Raw genomic sequence first — 23888 nt, forward strand, 5'->3', positions numbered from 1 at the left:
CACCTATTCACACTCTGCCTATAAAAATAAGATGGATCACTTGAGCCTGCTATTGTACTGTACGTATGTAAGTGTGAGCCTGTGTATGAATGCATCTATATATATTTTAACAGCAGTGTTTTATTACATTATCCATGGGTAGCTAGAAAAACTACTTAGTCCTTCACGGAAGATATCAAACTCTGGACCCACTGAAGTCAGCAAAGAGCTTTGCCACTTATTTTGGGAAGGCCAGCGTGTGAACGCAGAAACCTAACAAGAAGCTCAATTATACAATATTAGTTCAGTACAACAGTGGTATCTGCAAAGTACAATAATAGATATTCAGAAAATACTAGCCACTAAAGCTACTGTGGGATGCATTTCCCCATGTGCCACCAATTAATTGCGACCAATTCATTTCTACAATCAAATATGTGTTAAAAAGACAAAAAGAGAAGCAACTTTTTACTCTACCATTGATGCACACAGAGCAGCAGCCAGGAGATGTCTCTCCTGCACACTCGACCTGACCTCGGCTGCTGATTTGCGCTCGTGAAGAGTCCGCAAACCTGCTGCCCAGGGGAGGGATGTAACTCGAAAGCAGCTCTATTTCTACAATGCAGACACCAGCCCCGATACACTCAAAGCTTCCTGTTTGCTGCATCCAAAGACGCGTTTTTCAGTAAGAATATTCAAATAAGATGAAAAGAGTTCAGAACACAAAAATGCCTTCCATCAGCTCCAAGCAACGGCATATAAGTCCTGATTTTTAAAAGCGGCGTTTCTCCTTCCTTTTCTGGGCATAAGCCAATTTCAGAGTAATGGAAGAGAAGAAGTAACCTGCTGTACAGAGAATGTTGTCGGTTTTAAAGCCAAGAGCGAACGCCCTTGCACCAGGCAGGCCACAGAGCCTCATTCGAGTCCCCCAGCCAGCCCGCGCTCTGCCGTTTGGCAACGTTTGGAGACAGAGATTATCCTGGAGCAGCCCCTGAAGGGTTTCTGGAGCCCGCTCCCGCGGCATCTCACACGCTACATGAGAGAAGGTGCTAGACTGAATGAGATTAGCCACTAGCGAATGAACAGAATAAATTACGCTCGCGCTGCCAGGCTCTTGGCAGCCCATCTTTGATCAGGAAGAGGGAGAGACTTTGCATATAATAAGTCTAATTCCACTCTCATAAAAGGGCTTACAGCTTGAGGTCTGAGCACATTATTATTTGCATAGGATTTAGGCAGAAATGTGGCACTCCCTCCACTTTCCAAGATTTCCTCTTCAAGTTCAGGAGAAAACCAGCCCAGCTGCCAAGTCATTAAAAGCACAGAGGTCGGGGCCTGGCGCGAGCCGCTCGCCGGGGCCGGCGGAGCCGAGGCCTCGCGATGGCGAGCCGACGCAGCGGCTGCCCTCCCAACTGCTGCGGCTCGCCTGCCTCGGTGCCGGCAGCCCAGCGCCCGGAGCTGCCGCGCGGTCCTGCCGAAGCGAAGCACGTGCAGAGGAGCAGGGGCCCACTGCTCGCCCGCCCTTTGCACAGCCAGACAGCAGAAGAGTACGGGACTGCCGGCACGTCCCGGCTCGGTCTCTGCTTCTGCGTTTCCAGACCGAGCTGTTTTGAAGCATGAAGGATGACAACCTTTGTAAGGGAGATGGTGGTATGAGGCATCAGGTGGGAAAGACCAGAGTCTGCAGATGGGCTCCATCTGCACATCTGTTTAACGCAGAAGCGGACACTCATAGACAAAGGATTATTCTGGCTCCAGGAGAGAATGGTGTTTTCAAAATCTTCTGAACTTTCAAGTTCCTCCAGTAGATCAGTTATATAAATCTCCATCTCCTGGACCCACAGGACTGTGTCACTAGCTTGGCTTCTACTTAAGAACAAGTTACTGCGTCTTACAGCCATGTTGGAAGGCCTCAGAATAAGCCCTGAGCGCACGACTGTCGGCTCTGCAACAGCATTGCCTGCCCCTCGCACCCAACCCTTTCCATTCTCACAGACCTATGTAACACAAAGGAGGCAAGCTTTGGCCTTCAGCATATATTTTTCAAGCCATTACTTTTTATTGTAAAGCTCCTATCCGTCACCTTAAATCTAACCTTATCGATGATAAGGAATGTAACTTCAGGTGTACTGTGCTTTTACTTTGTGGCAGAATATAGATCATAGCTTTGTATAGATATTTTCCTGCTTGCTTCATCTATTAAGAGGATCAGTGTGCAAAAGTCCCCACAAAAAACTGCATCTCAACAGCTTTTCCGCATAAGGCAAACATCAAGGATAACAGCTGGCACAAGAGATGAATGGAGTCCTAAAGCCTGTGTTCTGCTTTGACTTCAAGGAGTTCAAATGGGAATAAATTCCAGGGAAGACAATGAATTTACATAAGTCCAAAAACACAGTCTGGTACAACAATAAACACGCTCTTTGTCTGAAATTTCTGCTTTCCAGGCACCAGAAAGTGAAACTTTAATGAAGTTAAATTCATTAAATTAACATAATCAAGGCATTAAAAACGAAGCAGAAACATTGGACACTGTTACCTTTGGTTATTTTAATTACCGAACTTGTAAGGGAGCATTCCGGCTGGCACACATATCTAAAAACAAATTCAGTATGGCGAGAAATTTATGAGACAAAAAAGATAGGGAAGAAAAAGAAGCATTAGAAAAAATGGGACTCCAGCAAAACACAAGGTATCGGAGATCATCAAGGGATTCAAGGGAAAGTATTTTACCTTTCACGCACTATTCCTAAGTGAACAAGGCAACCCATCGCAGAGAGGTTATTTGTCTTCAAGTACGTGCAGCAGTTTCTAACGAGAACAGGAGGAATGCCAAAGCACAAATAGATTTCTTTTAATCTTGTTCTTTAAGGATCACACTAGCGGTGCAAGGATGGACTAAGAGGTTAGACAGGATCCCAAATGCGCTAGGAAGGCTTTGGAGCAGGATGGGCCTCACTGTGAAGAGCCTGCGACAGAACTTCAGTAATCTTCCATAACAATCACACAATAAAACAACTTATCCTACGTTTTTGAGTCTTCAGAGGTGGGCTGAACAACTTCTTATAAGAATATAGATCCACTTGCTTATGTATGTGCTACTTGCAAGCCATCTAGGCTGGAAAATCTGCTTCCCTCAAGTGATTTTGGCACTTTTGCTCCCAGAAATGTAAGACTGCCAAAAAGAGAAAGAGGAGATGAAAAGAATGAACATAACAAATCTGGGCTGTGTTCATCTGAAAAGCTTGTGTAAAGGGATGCTTGTTTCTTATTCCTATATCTGATATAGTAACCTTTCATAAACAGATCGTTTCCAGAAAGTAGTCCCTTTTTATTCTTAGCATGCCTGAGAGACTGTTACATTCTCAAAGTATTCACGGAACAAATACTATTGCAAATGTGAGCCCTATTTGAAATGCTAGATGTTCTGCTTGGCTGCACTAGGTCAGAAGAGACATGCATTATTGTTTCTACTTCCTGATCAGACGAATGCTCAAAAATTTACGTATAAATTGGTGGAGCAGAACAGACAAATGGTCCGTCCCCACCGCAACCCTGTCTCTGAGAGCAGTTAGTGCCGGAGTCCCTAGGCCAGACACTCTTGGAGTTCTGTTTTATATAAAATGCTTCTTTCTGTCCTCATCAATGAGCATTTGTCCTGTGCTCCAGTGCATGAGAGTTTATTATATCCATTTATTTTTGTTGTCTTATCTAAATAGCTGAAATGAAACTCAATATTCTCAGCTCAGTATTGTGCACATCTATTATCATGATAGCAACTCTCTCTGTAACTTACTTCTGTTTCTCATCTTAGGATTTATTTCTGCTTCTCCTGGATAATTTCTGAGATATGGTGAACATAAGCAATATTGTATTAAGTATTTTTAATAACTTCTTGTGAATACTTACATTTGTGAAACAAAAAATCATTTTCTGATAATGTTCATGACTAAGAAAACTCTAACTGAACTTCTTGATTTTTTGTGACAAAAGAAAACTCTACCATACTATGTTAACAGTAGGTTCTAAGTATTACACAAGTAAACTCATTTAATCACCAAAATATCTGCTTTTTGTGTTAATTGCTCACTTCTGTTGCTCTTTTCTCCCCAAGCCCCTTTAGTCATTTTTAGTATGAAATTCCTTCTCCACCACTGTCTAAATGAGACTCTCCTAGGAGGGAGTAACATAACTCAGACATCACATCTTCGACATCTGGGTCTTCCCTAATCAGAGACAGCTGCATTTCTCTATCTTCTTTTAATTTACAGAAAAATACTAGTGTTTCCAGTTAAATATGAACCATTCCTTTTTATATTAAACTTACCTATTTCTTTCACACATGTGTTTCCTTACCCACTCCTCTTCCAACTAAGAGCACCAAGCAAAGATTGAAACTTCACCATATTATTCATTGCAGCTAATTATCAAAACGCTGCAAGTCTTTGTAAAACCAACAAACCTAGAAGGGTAAGTTCTTCAAATAAATAAGACATCTTGAGCACTAGTATGTCTTGTGTTCTAGTTGTGCCAATAAATTTATTGCTGCGATAATACAAGAAATGACTGATGACATACTTGGCTGATTTTAAGCATGAACAAGGGACTTCACGCAAGAACTGAGACAATGACAAAGTTGTGAGTAAACTTATTTTGCAGTTGTGATATGACTGTACTTAACTGTTCTTCTCATATTATCTAAAGCCGAGTTTAAAAAATTCAAACAAGAGACAGGCTTTTCTTCTTCCCAAATGACAGAACATTTAAATCCTTTTACAGAATCTGACAACTTGACTTTTGTACTAGCTTTACTGCAATACAAGGACACTGTATTTTATTTTGTTGTTGTTGTTTTTTAAAACAAGACGCAGAATAAACTAGAGATATGTTTCAGGACACACAGTGTCCAATGCAAGAAACAGAATTTATTATGAATTGAATGGCAAATCTGCTTGCTAGTCCTTTGAAGAAGCACAGAACAGAAACTGTGCCACATCCGCTAGCTGAACTGCTGAGCTCCATGGTGCTCTCATTTACATGAGCGTACGTCAGGGTAGCTCCAAACTGCACGTCACTGGATTTTCACCTCAGCCTGAAAATGGATATAGCCTTTAGGATCATATCAACTCTGTTCCCACTGTTTTTGAATGCTGGATTCTTAAAATGGGGTTACTCTGACCAACAGTAGATGCCCGTAAGTACAGCTGAGACTATCACTCAGATTAGCAGAGCAGCTGTAGAGATAACTGCAGCGATACATGCTCTATTTGTAATGACAGCAGTAAGGAGGGCTTATAGTCACCAAATCCAGAAGCAAACATACCTGAACATTTCCAAAATGGGAGCTTTAGAAATAATTATTTAGAAATAATTACTGTTGTTTGGTTGACAACTTCTGCTGTTGTTGGCTTCCTTTATTTTCTTTTGCTTGGGTGTGCCACAGAGGAGCACAGCAAAGGCTTTGTAGGCTCAGCAGATAAGGTGGATTCAGTGTCAGGTGCTACAAAGATGCTACAAACAGGACTGCAGCAGATTAAGATGTATTCCTGACGGGCAGGAGTGATGTAACCATGTAAAGACAGCTGTAGATAACGGAATAGATCAAGGGAGATAGGGCCACTGCGGGAACAAAGAGCTATCATAAAGCTACTGCTTCCTAATTATCAGCCAGCAGCATGAGTACAGTCTCAGGAAAAGCGCTTAAAACTCTCAGCTTCATATGCATGGGCCCCTCTTCTGTGAGCAGAAAGGATTAGCACAAGATAAACACACTGTAATATGCCTGAGAGGAGAGTTTTGAGCCCACCTCGCACATCCTTCTCACTATGCCTAATAAGTAAAATATAAAACAGGCTTAAGCCGACAAATTTGCACTACCAATGGTTTTACATAAAAATTCAACATACAATGAAAATTGAAGAAGAGAGAGCAGATGAAGGGAAGGGCTCCACCTCATGCACTTCTGAAAATCAAAGACCTCTGACCGCATACTTACATTTTCATTAGCCTTTTAAAAAGCTCCCTCTCCAGCTACCAGTCCATAGCACCTTAGCCTTAAAAGTATCTTAGTAATTCACAAATTTGGCCTCTGCTCTGGTGCCTCTCAAGGGAATTGTCTGCTCTGCTCACTGTAGCAGCATCTGGGACTCTGCCTCTTCCTCTCACGCCTTGACTCTCAATACAGTTAATGATACTCTCCTGCTTCTTCTCACGAGATAGCCTTGGAAATCTCACAGGGTCCCAGCAGCCTCAGGAGGATGATTGCCTCTTATAGATTAGGTTAAAATCAACTTTAGAATTCATTTAGAGCCTTCATTTATGAGCACTGAAGACACAAGCTGCTTTATGGAGCTGACTGCCTGGAACAGGAGCATTTTGTCAGGCACCTGTGGGCAGAGGATTTCACTGTCTATTATTGGTGCCTCCTCGGAAAAAGCAAGCAAAAAGAATAAAGAAAGGGCAAGAGAAATGGGGGCAGAAAAGCCAAGAGCTTGGTTGGAACGTGCAGTGGGATGCGATGAAAAGAAAAATGCTCAGAATTGGAAAAACTTTTTTGTTTGAAATGAAGACCTTTTATTTCTTTGACTCCTGCTGGCTTCCAAAACAAAAAAAAAAAATTTTTTTTCACAAGACTGCATCAGGGAAATACTGGATGCCATCACCACTTTGTCCTCAAAAAAGAACAAATTTGGAAATTCTGGCAAACTGCTTTAAAGGAAAGAGATAATGACATCCTTTGTGAGTTAAGCAAAATTCAGATTGCGAAAGACTATACACCTTCGCGTTTACGCAAAGACAGGTTCAGCAGAGAAAAAATGTCTTGAAGTATGTGAAGTAACGTTTACTTACTTACGCAAGTGCGCCCGTCAGCATGGAGCTTGTATCCCGTACTGCACTCGCAATAGAAGGAGCCCTGGGTGTTCACACAGCCCTGCTGGCAGCCTCCGTTCACTACCGCACACTCGTCGACGTCTAGAGAAGACAGGCAGATGACTAAAATTACAAGACAGCCTCAGAAAAGACATTCTGTCGTTCTCCCGGACCACAGACAGATGATACGTAATGCAACCATCGCACTTCAGTTGCGAATTTTTTTTTTGTTTACTTTTCTTCTGTACTGTAAACAGAGCAAAGAAAATTGAAATGTTATGGAGTTTTTCAAAGTTCCTGCAGGCATTGCCTGTGCACTCTCTACTTCTGAAGCCCTTGTTAACTGAAGTGATCCGCAACATGGATGCTTCCTAAGATACAAGAAACAAAAAACCACAGGGAAAGTATCACAGTAATGGAACACATCTGAGCTTGTAGTTAGCACTGGATAAACATCTCGCTTTTGTAAAAATTTCCTGCATGAAGATTTCCTTTTGCATTTCCTTTTTGCATCCTTAATTTTTTTAGCAGTTGCTCTTGAGGGTACTAGCACATACAATGGACATAAAAGGAAAAAAGACATGCAAGACCATCTCAATTGCCAAAACGTTTTCAATCACTGACTACACAACGAACTTTAATATTACCTTTAAAAAGGAGAACGATTTTGTGCCATATTTTCTGTGACTCTTATCCCTTGGGCTTCCTCATGTTCACCTGAGCTTTCCTTGTCTTTTTCTCAGATGAACTCGCTAAAGAAAAGTGACTTCACTGCAGTGATTTCCTGATGGTATCTATTCTGAATCTAAGCAGGCATCTTTCCATATTTCATATGTTATAGGATTACATTCAGTCAAATAAAGAGAGAAACTGCCACTAACCCAGTTTGAAATTGTTTCTCTAATATTCCATCTGAAAACAAAGACAATAGACAAAAAACATCGAGAAAATTTTAAGCAAACGTGGAAGTTTAAAACAGTTCTACAAAACTGCATTTCCAGAAGTACATAAGCAGTAGCATGAAGTCACTGTACACAGCATCTGACTGGCATGTTGCTGCCAATGCCACAAAAATCAACACACAAGTCTTTGGAAATAAGGGTCACTTAGTCCATACCCTGACAAAATTTTTTGCCTGATAGATGTCTAGAATCTGTCCTTTCCTTAACAGCCTCCAGCAAGGACAATTCCACATGCACACATCTCGCCCAGGTGCAATACTGACAGTAAATTATCCTCAGCATTCAGGCGATTTTACTGTTGCTAAGGCCAAACCACCCTTCCACAATATGCAGCTATAAGGGAACCAACTCCTTTACAGCCCCCTCCCCTTTTTTTTTTTTTTTTAAAGAAAGCTTCCCACTGACTTAACTGCTCTTTAGATCATGTTCTAAAACCACCCTAAAGGATTTACCTACCCCAAAAAAACCTAAGCCTGCGTGGATGAGGAGATGGGGTTTTACAGAAAGGACTGGCTATGAGGAGAAGCGCTGCAGCAGGGAAAGGGGCCAGCGACCGAGCAAGGCACGCGGGGCCGAGAGGAGCACGGGAGCAAGAACACAAGAGGGGTGTTTGCCCCATATTGCACTTGAGAAAAATGGGATCTGGCTTTCATATTTTTACTGTTGATATATCTGTTTTCTATTTCACTTTTATGGTTTACATTTTTTATGTGTTTATGTTCATTCCATTTTGGAAAATCTAATCAAAACTAAATGAAAAAGGAAGTTTTAAAGATGATTTGGAAACACAGAACGTCCTGGTCCTGATGAAATGTAGTTATAAAGTTAAATTTTAATACTTTACATGTGCATTTCACTCATCTAAAATGAAGTCCTTGTGTTCACTAGTGTTTAAATTCAGACCATTTGCTAACGCGTGCCACTTTTTAGCCCTTCTGCTAAATTTGCTCTTTTATTAGGTAGTATACTAGGTACATTTCCTACAGCCTGGAGGCATCTGGAATACTCTTTTTTTTAAATAGAAGTTTCATTTTTTAATGTAAACAGTAAACAGAAAACGTTATTCATCTTGTTGAACGCCATACTGTTAAGAAACGCTCTGCTGAAAAATAGTAGGATGAAATCAAAACCAGGAAAGTGTCTTGAGTATCACAGAACTAAAATAAGCAAAACGGTTCAGAAAAATGTAACAAAGAGGCAGCTGAACTATACAGTCTACCATATTATAGTATTTGTACCTCAATAATCTCACTTGCTGTGAATTTCCATGTATTAATTTTATAGGATACAACCAGTTGCAGAAATTATCTAATATTTCAAATACAGCTTTCGATTCGGATATCAGCACTTTTACAAAGGAGAAAAAAGAGCTGAGGTGATAAAAATGAGCAAGTTAGCGACTCTCTATTTGAACATTTAAACAAGTGACTTGATTTAAAAGAGAGCTCTGCACCCAGGAGCGCCAACGGACTTAGGCAATTCTTAAGCTGCCTTCCCCTTATCGAGGCACATCCGGAAAGGTCAACATCTCACTTGAGCTGAAGGCACATATCACCAGACCCTCTGTCACCTACCTTCTTCATTAACTCCTCCTTTATGACACTTCCCTGTTTCAAAACCTGCCAATTCAATTTCCACAGGGGCTTCAGAGAGCTGAGTGCTTCTCACAGGCAGACTATTTATTTCGGCATTTAAGGAGGGTTTGGAGGCCTAACTTTAGGCCTCCATTAAGAAAGAGACAAAAGCAAAAAAAGAAAAAAAAAACCCACCTGATCAATACCTTAGGGACAACCAGTATACTTTATTTGCTACATAAAACACCTTTCTAGGCCCAGCAAGAGGATTTGATGGCAATATAATTAAATGAAAAACAGAAGACCCTGAAATACCTGTATATAAAAGCTGTATCTAAGCGCACCCGACTCCCTGCAGCCAGGTGGGGAGAAACACGAGCGAGAGCAATGAGCTTGCAACGCGATTCCAAGACTGCCTGCTCACGATGCCATATGAATGGTACGTTGGATGGCAGACAACTCTTTTCAGTCAAAAGCTTTCTCTGCGAGATCAATATTTTAAGGACTACATGTTGAAAGATTCCTTCATGTACTGTAGACATAATCAGGAAAAATGCAATAGGAAACGCACACGCAATGGTATTGCCTTTCAGCGTCTTCTACATCTCAGGGACAGGAAACAACTTTGCCCCCAATTACGGAAGAAAAATGCCCTAATTATTTTGCCTGGAAGGCACTTTCAAAGCAGACACTAACCTAAATGCTAAATCTACTCTTGCAAGTTTAAAAAGTGTAACCCGTTGTGATCTTTATACTAAAACACTTACACCAGTAAAAGACATATACTGGGAAAACAACAGATATATTTAGGGGTGTTTAAGTAGCCACTCCTTTTTCCACATGGGAATCATTATAGAAATATAAAATTCTTTAAAAATTACAAAGTCAAACCACGTGGGATTACAGGAGATTGTATCTATTTAACAACACAATACACTATCATTAAATTTGGATTATTTTCTACCACAAATCAAACTAAAATACCTTCATGGTCAACTTTCTACAGGTGCAATTCAGGACGCTTATCTGAACTAATCCAAATTTCAAGCCATTTTCAGGTTTGCTTATCACAAGTCATACCATGATGAAAGCAACTGCACTTCCAGAAAGCAGAGCAAGAGCAAGCCACTGAAACGAAAGGTCATAGAATGAGAACTCTGTGCTGTCCCAAAGCGATTTTGAGAAGGGGAATGATTATGCTGCGAGGTGAACAGAGCGGCCAGTTTGTGAATATCCTCCTATTCACATATGAAAGATTTAACAGGGAAACATCTGAGATTCCCCACTGAAGGTATCTCTGCTTTCCAAGCTCTCTGTACGCAGCACACGACCTACTGGCTGGGGCCAGGCGGTGCAGCCTCCAGCCGTCCAAACCACCACGCAATACCAGGATTTACAGGGATTGAATCCCAATTTACCTGCTTGTCATGAGGAACAAAGGAACCTAGTAGGAATAGCCTTATGATAAACTGTACAACCTAAAAGTCAGTCCTACATGTTTCTAAGCTGCAAATTATTTTAGCCGCCACTAGATGCACTCTTCTTAGCTGTTCATGCTTCTGAGGTCCGCGCGTTTAGACAGGGCTCGGTGCATAGCGACTGCAAACTGACCTTTGGGGCATCCTGAAAGGATGCACATCTCAAGTCCTGAGCTGGGCAGAGGGGACACAGTGCATAAATGCAAGAACTGCTTTCCACATTGTGCCTTTCCCAAGGGCAGACTGCACCAAGGAAGCTGCACGTTTGCAAGTCCTCTATACCCCCGAACAGGGGCTCTGCTCATCTCCAGGGAAGTCTGTCCCCCACTCATTTGACAGGCCACACTAGTAACAGTCTGACTTCCTTGCCAAATACCAGTTTAAACACAGAGCTCTGAGATTACCTGTTTGCAATTCAGGGTCATCCCGTCAGTGGCTTTTGTGTACAGCTTCCTGTTTGTTGGGTTTTTTAAATATCTTCACTAAAATGTTTACGCACAGCTATGATCAACTAGTTCCTTAAAAATAAACAGGTAGCAGTGTTAACCAGAAACACAGCTAATTAGCAGACCTGCAACTATGCTTTTATAAAGGGAAAAAAATGCAGGATGTTGTCAGACCTATTCCCTACTAACAAACATCTTAGCCTTTTAAACCATTATAAAAGGTAAACAACATGCAAAACTAAAGAAATCTGAAGAGTAGAAAAAAACAGTTCCAATTTTTGGATTGAGTAGGCTTGAGTATTTGCCATGTTCCTTCCATTTTTATCTTTCCCCTCTTTCTTGGCCATATCACGCAAGGCCAGATACACCTGTGAGTAGGTGAGTATTTTTCAACTCTCAGTTTTGGAGTTCTCCGCTTTCAAGACCGCAGCAAGACCCCCAGCTCAGGAACAGGCTGCGGGGTTGCTGCAGCCCCGGGCAGCCTGCAGAGCCACAGCTCCCACAACTCTAAAGGCAGGGAGCTGCCAGAGGCGGTTGCGCTTGCACTGGAAACCATGTTTACATCCTTAAACCTGCAGCATAACCAATAGCTGAATGGTCATGAGCCTCAAAAAGGGACTGAAAGTGCTTGTCCTAGTTTACAACCACTGGACAGACACTTCATGAAATCCCAAGTCCTATTCCCTTTTAAATCTTTCTTTTTCAAGGAACCTGTCCAGCAATTTCTGCAGTCCCTGCTCCCAAGATTAATACATGATCCTCTCTTCCAGGTTATTGCCGAGTGATACATTCATGACTCTCTTTTTCTCTTCTGCAGACACATGCATATATTTGGGCTCTGGACAGCTGCCACTTCAGATCTCAAAATGCCTGCAGAAGTACTCAGATAAAGGCCTGCTTTCTGTTTTAATTCAATTTATTTTTTTAAAGAAAGGCAAGAATGTTTCTCACCCTGTTTCTTCACAAGGTCAGTATTTGCAACTTTTATCACTTCCACATACCTTACTTTCCTGCTTACTTGTGCAGCTGTTTGGAAACTACAAGCGCAGGACAAAAAGGTCCTCTCACGTCAAGTTTATTGCACACTTGCTCCTACTTGCACATTTGTAGTAAAATGAAAGGCTGAGCATAAAGTTATTTACAACAGAGGCTCTGTTGCAGGCCCGAGTTCCCTATTCTCCTTTGGGCTGGGCAACCTGTCACTAATATAAGTATTCTGAGAATCCCCGCCTGGAGAGAGAGGTGACATTTCAAGGCATCAGAAGAACGGCATTTACAGAAAAGACATTTTGCCAAGAGCGCAGTGACAGCGTAACACGAGGTCTAATCAGGCACAGGGTGGGACAGCAGAGTTTACCTTTCAGCTGCCTTCCCTGAGCCAGTGGCATTTCCCCTGGACGACCAATGGACAGGCTTTGTCTCCCTTGACTGGAAGGAAGCAGCCACCGCAGACTGATAACTGTTTGAAGGCAGTACCACGTGGCAGATAAGCAGAGAACAAATTTCTCCTTCCTAGCGTACTCTTCAGTGCAAGCTGAAGCACTCTGAAGTGCTGTGAAATTTTCCGGAGGAAAGGGTAGACGTGGAAATGCCCCAGAAACAAACAAATCTGGGGAATAGGGACTTACGGAGAGAAGGTGGAAGGTTGCCTGTACTGGAGCCCTGTAAACTGAAGTTATGCTGCCACCACATTTCAAAGCAGCTGTAGAGCACAGTGTTTTGCACATACATAACTGGTGCCCAGCTTCTGGATGCGGATGCTACCCTGGAAAGGAATTACAGCTTGAATGTGAGCCCGCTTTAGACATGCCCTGACAACCACAGAACAGACATGGCGCATTTGTGCATGCCAGAGGGAGGGAAGGTGACTTTTTTAGAGGTCGTCTTAAAGGACAGCGTAATCTGTCCTCTCCGTTAGTACGTCAGCTCAGCTCTAAGGCTCATCGCTGTAGAAGGGAAAGTTAAAGAAAGATTTGAACAGTCGTAAACTGACAAACTAAAAATCCCTCTGTAGCAACCACAATCCGGCTGTAAAGAACAACGCAGAGAGAGGCAGAGACTGAATACACTTGAGCTGTGAGTGTCACCCACCCAGCAAACACAGGAGACTCGACAGGGATGGAAAGATTCATGTCAAGCTGGGAGTGGCTGCCAGACACAATCTCACTGAAAGCAGGCACTACAGCCCTTATATTGAAAACGTGTAATTGGGCTTCAGTGCATGCCAGGTAATCCACACACATAAGTAGTCAGGGTTTACTTTCGCCCAGTTAAGATCAGCTGAGTCAGAGCCTCACCTGTACGTGCTGGCACACCTGCCTGTGCTCAGGAGGGGATCCAGAAAAACATACACCATCCACCCAGATGACTTTAGCTGAAGCATAACTACATGCTTCTTGCAAGATGCCTAAGAAATACTACACAGAATTGGAGTGACTGACACATTTTGCATTCGCCACAACAAACCCAGCTTATTGCAAACAGGCTGCAACCAACAGAAGCAGCAAAACACAAAACCCTAGCTACCCTTCTTCAGAGGATGGTTTATGCTGACGGTTTTAAATTTATAATGTTAAAATATAATTATAAATAATTACAGCAATTATTTCTAAAAAGTCAGGACCAGAGACAGGAAGCATGGTCTACTGGTTGCAGCAGTATCCTAGAATTTAGTAAAGTCAGGGTTTTGTCTCTTTGTTAGTCTAGGCAGCTCTGTGGGCCTTAGGTCCACACACAATGTTGTGAGGATTAAAGATAGTGGTACAGTCAGTCGCTATGGTGGCAGAGAAACAGGGAAGGGAAGATGAGATGTTTATAAAAAGAACCCCAGAGAAACATTAAATGGTTGCATTTGAAATTACCACAAGCAGCTGAACCGTTCAACTCAAACATTTACTTGGAACTGAAGTTACCAAACATCAGGTTTACCACCCGCTCGACCTGAAGAGCTTGCCTAGTCACTTTAGCTTGCTAAACTGCAGCTCATTTGGTATGGCAGATATGAGAACTCCCTTATTTTTGATATTCAAAATGAGAAGTCAACAAAGATGCGTGACAGGGCTTTCCTTCTGTTCTTTGTAACTGCGCTGTGATTAGTCTGTTTTATATATTCCAAAGGATGTTTAAACCTCACACAAGTTAAGAAATGAAAATATCATATGGTCTTTCCCCACTAATTTACATGGTGGAATTTAAACACGATAATTTGGCGTGTTTCTAAATTCACTAATTTAGATGCTTAAGGGAAGCAAGAGAAACAGGCTTGGTCGTAGATGTTCATAAGCTGATCTCAAAAGTTAAAATTTATTTCTATAAAAGCATAACATAAGAACCATTATTCCTGTTATTAGATTAATTTATACAAGATTCAACTTCCAGCTCCCCTAAAGTCACGTAATTTCCCCTAGTCTTGAATTTGAAAACATCCATAATTTGACAACCAATGTGAATCTATTCACAAATGTACATGCTATCAATGATGGCACAGTTTGCTCACGTTACAACAATCTATCCTGTTTTGCAAACATGACAGTGGTTTTCAAAGTTTGACTGAAGGAGGTTTGAAACTCCTGCTCCTAGTAATATATTTGCCTTATTTCTTTGACCATGAAATTAGTATTGATTCTAGGAAGAAAATACAACAAATTTGAAGTCTGGTCAAAATTCCCCAAGAGAAGCAGAATTTACTGTTAATTGGAAAAAGTGTTTCTGTTTCACTGAACCAAACTCATCCGGGAAGAGGGAAGAGAGCGATTTTTGATAGCTGTTAGTCTTCCATGAAGTCTGGGTTTGTTTATATGTATATAGATGTGTGTGTATATATATCTATATATATTTAAACAAAACAGGTGAACATGTTATGAGTTCTTCTTTTGAGTGGTCTCCTAGAAATTGGTGTTAAAATACCTTTGTGAAATAGCTTTCAGCATAGATAAATGTACTCCTGTGGAGCTAGCTGGTCATTTTAAACTGTTACTGCTCCTAGGCATTTATTTTTGTTCCTCAGTTGTTTGTTTCTGCCCTTTTCTGGCCCCTCCAATGGATTATATGAGCATCCATTGTCTGCTTCACTTCAAAGTCAGCCAGGTTAGCTCAAATCGCTGCTGAAGCTTACTTAAATTTCAGTAAGTCACAGGTGTCTACAAGCCTGCTACAACAAAATTAATGGAATAGCTTGAGCAAATCGTACTGAAAGGAGCATGTCAAGTCTGATAAGAGATTGGTTAAAAAGCATGGTAAAGAGATTCCTTACCCAATTTAGTCCCTGAGAACCAATTCCACAATGAAAGAGGACCCTTGTCAGAGCAGTGAGTTTTGCACTGTGTTTCTTCTTTGCACAGGATTAAGGACAAAGCAGCTTTAACCAGCACCTATTTTGGCAAGGCTATCCAATTAGCTATGCACAGAAACAGGCCTTTGAAGTTATTTAATTATTTACCTTTCCCTTAAAATCAATGGCATTGAAAAAGGATTTTTCGTACCAGGTTCTCTTTCAGGTTGTCACCTCTTTTCAGACCTCCCCAGTGATTCACACTGCGAACCGGTATTTTCTACCCTACAGAGGGTATCTTGCTTATATTGCAGATGTTTTGCCAGGTAGCTTGTTTTGCCTAGGTAGAGATTCCTTTCTCATAGCCCCGGGTTTATCTGTCTTTGAACTGAGAACACAGCAGGGCAGGGTGCATGGCACTGGGAAATGCTTAACAGCAGAGTCATCTACTTGACTCAGTAATTAAGCAATATTTGTGCCAGAGCTTGAAGGGAGATGATACCAGTGACTGCTTTCAAGGTGGGAAGAGGAGTGAGGCATCTCTGCGGTACAGCTTTTTTAGAGGAGCGGGGAGCAGCTGCGGAGAAAAGGCAGAGATCTGCTTCCCACGAGCGAGACGGCGCACATCGTCCAGTGCAAGCACCCTACAGCCCCAGGGGACAGGCTCAGCAGCAGCCATGCTTTTGGGGGGACACGTCTAGAATCACCGAAAGGGACAATCCAGCTGACAAAGTCTTAAAGACCTGGATTCAATTTCCTGAACTGTCACAGGCCTTATGGTACAATAAACACATTAATAAATTACTGTGAGATGTCACACACGCCTATTAGTGGGAGCCATAGATGTTTCCAAAAAATGACATCCGATCTGCAGAAAGTCCTAGTAATTCACTTGAATTAACTTCCGGGGGGGACAGAGCAGAGAGAAGAGGCTTTAAGACTACTTTCTTGGGATACGTCTTTCATGCAAAGCCTGACACAATCCAACAACTGAAAGTGGTTACTTCCTCCTCACTGATGACTGGATTCCACATTCACAGTTTATTTCTCAGGTAATCCTCAAGAGCATATCTCCTGAACACAGGGATGTGAAAGGAAGAAAATGGCCAGCATCTATGCTTTTGATTTCTGCTTACATTCAACGTCCGACATGCCAATCTCTCCTGAGATATTTAACAGTGGTTTAGCTCAATAAACAGTCAAGAGCCCTTTATTCACAATTCTATATGCAAACCATATGTTGCAGTTGAAAACTCTTAAGATTATAATTAGAACTGTCCATTCAATTTAAACAAGGTCAAAAATGAAAACTATTTCAAATTCAATAAACAGGCCATTTGAAAGTGTAGACGCTGTGGAGGACAAGCTTAACGACTTAACTGACAGGTAAAGCCTCATTTCTAATCCTCATTTTGATACCGTCTGTAGCCTCAGGAGTCAAAACACATCACTGTTCAGTCCTCAAAATATGCAGAGAAAATGAAAATGTCAGTTGAATGAAAAAAAGGAGAAGCATCTGTTTGATAGCTGTGTAAGCCTGTGATATGTAAACTGCTTTGGAGTCAAGCAGCCCTAATTAGAGTTTGAAGGCATTCTTCATTAAATAGACACACACAAATACGAGTTTTAAGTAATTATTGGGATCAGATGATTTGCAAGAAAATCAGGGTCAAGAATTAAAGGAACATAATAATTTTCCTGGACAGACCCTCAGACAGCACTGTGATGTTACCACATAACAGTGAGGGAATACTTTTTACCCCCTTTTCACAACGCAGAGCTGCAGATTTTTCTCCATTTGTAGTCTTTAACAAGAAAAAGAATGATCTGCTTCTCAATCTTGGAGTAGTATAGAGCATCTTAGAGAAGTAAAGCCAGAAACGAAGCCTGATAGGATTACCGACCTCCACACTGGGGTTATACTAATACATATTTTGGCAACAGTACACGCTTGATGACTCCAATTGACGTGACTCTCCGCATGAAATCCACACGGATGGACGTCAGCTCTCAGCGAAAAACTGGGGCAAAGAAAAGTGAACGACCACATGAAATAACAAGGGAGTACCATCTGAAGAATGAGAACTCAAACACATAACTCATGAACTAAAAAAAAAATTATATACTGAAGAAAACAGTCTCATTAATTTTATTCAGCATATCCTGCATAAAAGAAGTCAATGCACCTGTTGTAGACAGTGAAGTTGGAAGAGGAAGATTTGCCTGTGCACCACAGTAGTGGGTTGAAACACAATAATTAAACATTTATGTCATTTCTGCTTAGGAAAGAGACTTTGAGATCACTAGCATTAGCAGGTACACCACAGTGCTACAGCAAGATTTTCTGACATGGGGCACAACAGTAGAAGGAAAATTGTTATGGGACCATGTCACACCATCAATTTTTAAATGCTATTCTTCAGCACAATTCAGTTAGGCCATGCTGGGAGGCAGGAGGGTGGCAAAGGATATCTACAAGGAGACGTACTTAATAGGTGACAGCATGGTACAGCCTAAATTCCTTGTACAGATTCAAATCTGAGAAGTACTAAGGTAGTTTATGAGTTGGGAAATCAGCATCTTCTCTCAGTAGGAGATGACATTTTGAAAATATGGTTATGGAACAAAATTGGAGAAAAATGGTTGATCTGATGAGAACATCTGTTTTTTGTTAGCAGCAATATTAACGTCTGCTTGCTGAGCTCAGTAAGTGCCTTTACTACAGCAGGATGCACAGAGAAATGTCTTTTCCATGCACAGTAAAATATGCAAGAGAAAATGATAATTATGCAAATACCTTCATAATCTGATCTGCTTCCAGCTTACAGTACATACACCCTGCTTTTCTGAAACACGAATGCTATTTGTGACAAATGTCCTACTTCGGTTGGTAAAAAGCTTTGTGTCATCGCATCGGTGAATTTGTCTTGCAAACTGACTGGGACATAAGCCAATCTGGGTAATAATTGGTTTGGGTGGAGCAGTTGCCAGTCAGAAGTGTTTTGTTCAACATGTGAAACACATGCAATGCGATCATTACTCCCTAAGCCAGGCCTGCTTTTGCATTATACCACCAAGCTAGTTTGGAGAGTGGGGGCTAGGAAACAGGGAGAGAAATAAGATGTGTCAGCCAGCAAGCTTCACATCTCTATAAAGGAGAACACAGTACCTTCAGCTCCATTTTCCGTAAAAACTGGTTCACTGAAATTGCTCTGCACTCATTAGTTCATATGATACCTTCTCAAGAAGCCTCCACAAAGAGTAGCTTCCCCTCTGAACCATAATTCCAGGTCTATCATCTGCAACATTGTCAGCGAAAAGAAGACTGCATGTTACATAGATTTTCTTGTTGTTCTTCCTTGTGCCATACACTCGTCACGGCTCTGCAGATTCATCCGCAAGAAGAAAAAAGTGGCGCTAACACATCCCAGACCTGTCCATACCAGCTTTCAGAATTGGATCCTAATGGATTTTGTCACTAAGAAAAGAAGACGCCTCTTTTTTTCCTGAGATTATAATGACATCAAATTAATCACCTGATTGCACCATTTTTATTAGCCATTTCTGAACTCCTTCACTGACATTGAATCCCTTTTGGAACCGTAATTGTTAACAAGGTACTCAGGTGGGTTTTCAAAGAACAAGTATGCAATGAAGGCAGGTGTATTTCAAGTTGGTCTTCTAATAAAATCACAGTTAAAGCCCTTAGGTACTCATGTAATTGAAGTTTGAGTAATCCAATACAATGTTGATCAAACTACTGATCTTTTAATAACAAACCAGAGCCTTCCCAGCAGTTCCTGATCTGACAGTCATGTCTGGATCACTTCCTTTGGGCCATTCTTTTCAACAGAGAAGCTGTCATATTTCTGTTTGTTTCAGATATTATCGAATATCGTTTTGAAGCTTTTTAAGTATATATCAGATGGCTCATAAAACACATGGGTGTTTCTATAAAAAAATGGGATCTTTATTCGTTGTCCCAGGGAAGAAAGGTATTAGATGCTACTAAAGAGATATATAAACAACAGTTAGGATTTCTCCTTCTCCATATCTCAGTATCTGCCGTTTGTCATTGTTTACATAGCCTGTAGGCAAAGCTAAACAAAAAGCAATAGTTACGCTGCACAATACTCTCCTCTGAAAGGCAAATGTGCACATTTTTCCTTTTATAATTTCCATTTAAAGTATGAACTGAAGGTTTCTAAGCCTTGCCTCTCTATACAAGAGTAATTCAGCTGCAATCTACATTTTCGATGTGCCCAAAATGAACACCAAGATGACTCATGTGCTGGTTACAAGATGCTTATATTTGCTAGTAAGTACCTTGCTACAAACAAGCTATAATTTAAGTATTCTAAACTCTTGGTTCAGCATAAAATTACTACTAACTGTAATTTTGGAGACCATGACCAGAGCTTCAATTTCAGGCTTGCAAAGCTCTTCCTACACAATGATTCTTAAAAGTATGAGCGTATTTTCTTCCCTGACAACAGCAATCATTGTATCTCCGTAACTGTGGAAAAGATTACCTAGCTTTTAATTCACATTAGGTGGCTGCAACAATACCATGCTTCTTTTCTTTAAAATAAACTAATTATTGTCAATCAGCACAGCGGAATGTTAACATTCACCATAACCTGCCTTTTCAAAGGGATTCAGAAATGTTAGAAACTAGCTAATATACACTAATCATCAGAGCCCTAGAAATGTCTCAAAACATATTTGTTCTGCAGTCTATCATTTTTGCCATATTATTTCAATCTATATATTATATTTTGTCTGGACAATAATAGTCCTATTATACAGCTATATAGTGCTTTTTATCTAAATATTCAAAGCTCTTTGTATGCATTAATTATACCACGTTAAATCCTGCATTGAGGAAGTAGTATAATATTTCCAAACCTTAACCTTTTCATTGCCACAAGCTGATCAATAAAGCTTTATACATCAAGCAGTTTGGACAAAGAAAAGTTTTCATGCCAGCATGCTCGATCATGCCAAACTTTCTGCACAAATTCACAATTGCAGAAATTGGACTCTCACCCAGAGAAGCTATGAAGGGAACGACTGTCATTCTCCCTCCGCTTTACACAACCACTCCTTTCCAACGATAATACCAAGTTTCAGTTCCCACCTCGTGTCTCCTTCCAGCTGGTCGAGCCCATGTGAGGCTTTTCAGAGCCCAGAGGACAGACTCGGAAGCCGCGTGGCAGCCGTCCACGTGACAAATCTATAATCAGGTCTGACGCACAGTTAGCTTTCAAGCACCATATGGATTGAGCAGCAGAGCCTGTAGAGATGGGACTCTTCATTTTCTGTTACCTGGGAGGCCTGTGACATCTACAAACAATTTTTCCCTTTCAGTCCCTGTCAGATCAATAATTCATTTGATAACTGAAATGCAGAATGGAGTGCCAGTTTTTTCTGTGGTTTATGAATAAAATGCTTTTTAAATATCACACTGCGTTGGAACACAGCAGAAGGTATGCTGTAGGAAACGTATTACATATTGATATGCCATACTACACTGAAGTCTAATTGCAATCCTTACGCAATTTGAAAATTAAACTGACAGGTACATGTTTTGTGTAGGCAAGAGGCTGTTATTAAATGCTATAGGTGAATTACACATTCTAAGAGAAAAATCTAGATTAAAAAATTCCCCCATGGAAAAAGGGCAGTACCTTGAACCAACTGTTTTCTTCTTGAGCAATAAATGGTTGCAGTCTGACTGTCCAGAGATCCAAAGCTGTAATCTCCCTTAAACTCCCTTAATGTTGCTGTTGCTTTGGAGCCTCTGATTTGGGTATTGTCCGTTTCTAACCAATGGGTCTGCATAAAACTCCTGTTTAAAGAAAGTGATGGAAAATTTTGGCTGCACATGTTATCGTCAGTTCCAATCAATCAAAAAATGTATGCAGGATAAATTAAATCACTCATCAATGGCTATACTCAATCTGGAGGAAGCTGTCATAACTGTTAGTTCATCTACCCCGAGGGATATCATATGTGAGGAATTATGTGGTTTAGTTCACAGTTAACTTTGCTAAATGTATGAGAGAGGAGAGGGGAGCAATTGTCAAGCATGACTCTGAGAAAACCTAAACAAGTGCAATTAAAATCCAAAATTATATCATTACAATTACCCCAATGAGTTCAGAGTATCAGATGCTTTTCGCAACTAAGACTGCCACATTACTGCTCCAAAACTAGGCTAGAACTCCGTTTTCCTTCTTGGCCCTCCATGGTTTGTGTAGATGTATCTATCCCCCCTCCTTCCTTCACTGATTGAAGAAAAACAAGTCAGATCTGAAATGACTGTGATTTTGTTGCGTTTACTATATGATACATTTTAACAAGATTGAAAGGGTTCATGTGTCCTCAGCGCATAATTGCATGGATTAGGCTTGGAACGCGGCACAAAATGAGAGGGGGCTCACCGAACCCACCCGCAGCCTTCTTCACCTTCTGGCAGAAGCTGCGAGGCTTAAATTAGCACTCCAAAATTCAGTTCAGGTCTCTGCCTGCTCTGGGCTTGCTGCTCATGAGGATTCCACTAATTCATTAAAAAAGTCCAATAACCTACCGTTAATTTTACCTTTACTATGTATTGGTTGAAATTTTAATGCTTGCTCTTGGTAATTTTTTTTGCTCTAATACTGTAACAAAAGAGACAAACACAGAAAGATGACACTATTTGACTACGAGAGTGCAACAACTACTTGCATCTATTGATCCCTGTTGGCTCTTAATGCAGCCTAGGACTGCATAAGAAAGGTTAGTCGAATGACCTCCAGCATTCCTTTCTTCTGAAAAAGCAGAGGCAAACGCTTACTAAGAGAGCCAGGAATTTCCAAAAGAATTACTGAGGAGCAGAAATAAAATTTTAAGTTAAATTTCCAATAAAGTCTGCAAATATAGCTATGAAAGTCTTATAGTAGTTTCTGCCCACATCTTTGCAGTCATGCATAAACGATAGGCAGTTCTCCCACCTAAATTCTCCAGAAAACTGTAAAAGTCTACCTGCATAATGCCAAATAGTCTTTACAATGCACACCTGAGTCTTAGTTAGTATCTTTCCTTTTACAAAAAGAATATGGGAATCCATGATTTGTACCTACTGGGATCAGAAATCAAAAGTGGTAATTGTGCTCGTTATTTATGACTAAAGACATTGATTTGGCACTTAGAAATAATCATAAATAAGCAATATTTAAATGTAAAAGCAGCTATTGCTACTTGTTAAATTTACTTCAAACGATCAGACATCTACCAGTATTCCAGATGGACAAACTGATGGAGAGGAAAGTGTTTATTCTTCAGCTTTTGACAGAATGCTTCACGGCTTTTTAATATATTTTGCAATTTAAATACTTAGAATTTTCTGACTCAGCTGTAAGAATCCATTTTGGAGTCCCAGGATACCAGAGAGCACTTAAAGACACAGTTGAGAATACCAGAAATTACTTTTTCCTCTTTTCCCAACTCTTTTTTTCATTGCCCATTCTTCTTCTCTCCCCTCTTGAATTACTGGGGGGAAAAAAAAACTAATTAAAAAATCTTTCATAGTAATCAAGATTGTCCTTATCCTTCTGATAAGGTCACAAGATGGTGGTGCCTGTCCCCCTAATTCTTCTCTGAGGTGGAAATTAAGTAGGCACAGTAATTCAGCTACAGATAATTGTGCTACAATTCCTGCAAACAGTTTTATTTGCCTATCTTAAGATGAGGTCTTGAAACAGAGAAAGATAAAGGAGGTCGGGGGGCTTTACCTCATACAGGACTGCTTTCACCGGATTACTGTAAGTTTTGAGCTCATGCTGAGTGAAACTTGTTGTGTGTGTAATCAGAACCAGTCTATTTTTCTTTCTGTTAAATATCATTTATTTTTCTTCTTCTTTTTCTATTGAAGTGTTCCTGAAAATACCCAAGAGTAAATCTGTGTAGTGGTGTGTCATAATATTATGAGTCAAATGGAAATTTCTAAGGCAAGCACTACTGCAAAAGTATCCTGAATTCCTCCAGTGGACCCATTTCTCCTATTAAAAAATAAAAGCAGAGACTATGATGAAGTAATCTCTGCAATAATTCATCCTTCAGTATTATTCCACTTTGCTCCTTGCCATTTCCTTAGAGGTGCACGCTGTTAGGTCCTTCAGTTTTTCATGGTACATAGCAGGAGCTTGGTGAATTGATTCGACGGGTAAGGAAAACAGTCCAAAGTGCAGAATTAGTGTGTTCACCCTCTTCAGCAAAAACATTAGGTTTCACCAAAGTCTCATACCGTACAGACTAAATAAATG

General features: G+C 40.7%; 1 protein-coding gene across 9 annotated transcripts in view; it reads right to left on the minus strand.

Moving 5' to 3' along the window:
- Positions 1-23888, minus strand: part of LOC104140056 (multiple epidermal growth factor-like domains protein 6) — a 214318-nt gene that overhangs the window by 67060 nt on the left and 123370 nt on the right. For 8 of the 9 annotated variants that reach the window (XR_011142750.1, XR_011142751.1, XM_068953773.1 and 5 more), the window contains one exon: positions 6829-6951. Coding sequence is in view for 7 of the 9 variants with exons in the window: in XM_068953773.1 (XP_068809874.1) it covers positions 6829-6951 (123 nt within the window). In the remaining 2 variants the exon portion in view is untranslated. Of the gene's footprint in view, positions 1-6828; positions 6952-20628; positions 20675-23888 lie in introns of those variants that run through there. The other variant, XM_068953776.1, reaches the window with a different exon arrangement.

Source organism: Struthio camelus, chromosome 9 (genome assembly GCF_040807025.1).
Source record: "Struthio camelus isolate bStrCam1 chromosome 9, bStrCam1.hap1, whole genome shotgun sequence".
Taxonomy (NCBI): Eukaryota; Metazoa; Chordata; class Aves; order Struthioniformes; family Struthionidae; genus Struthio; species Struthio camelus.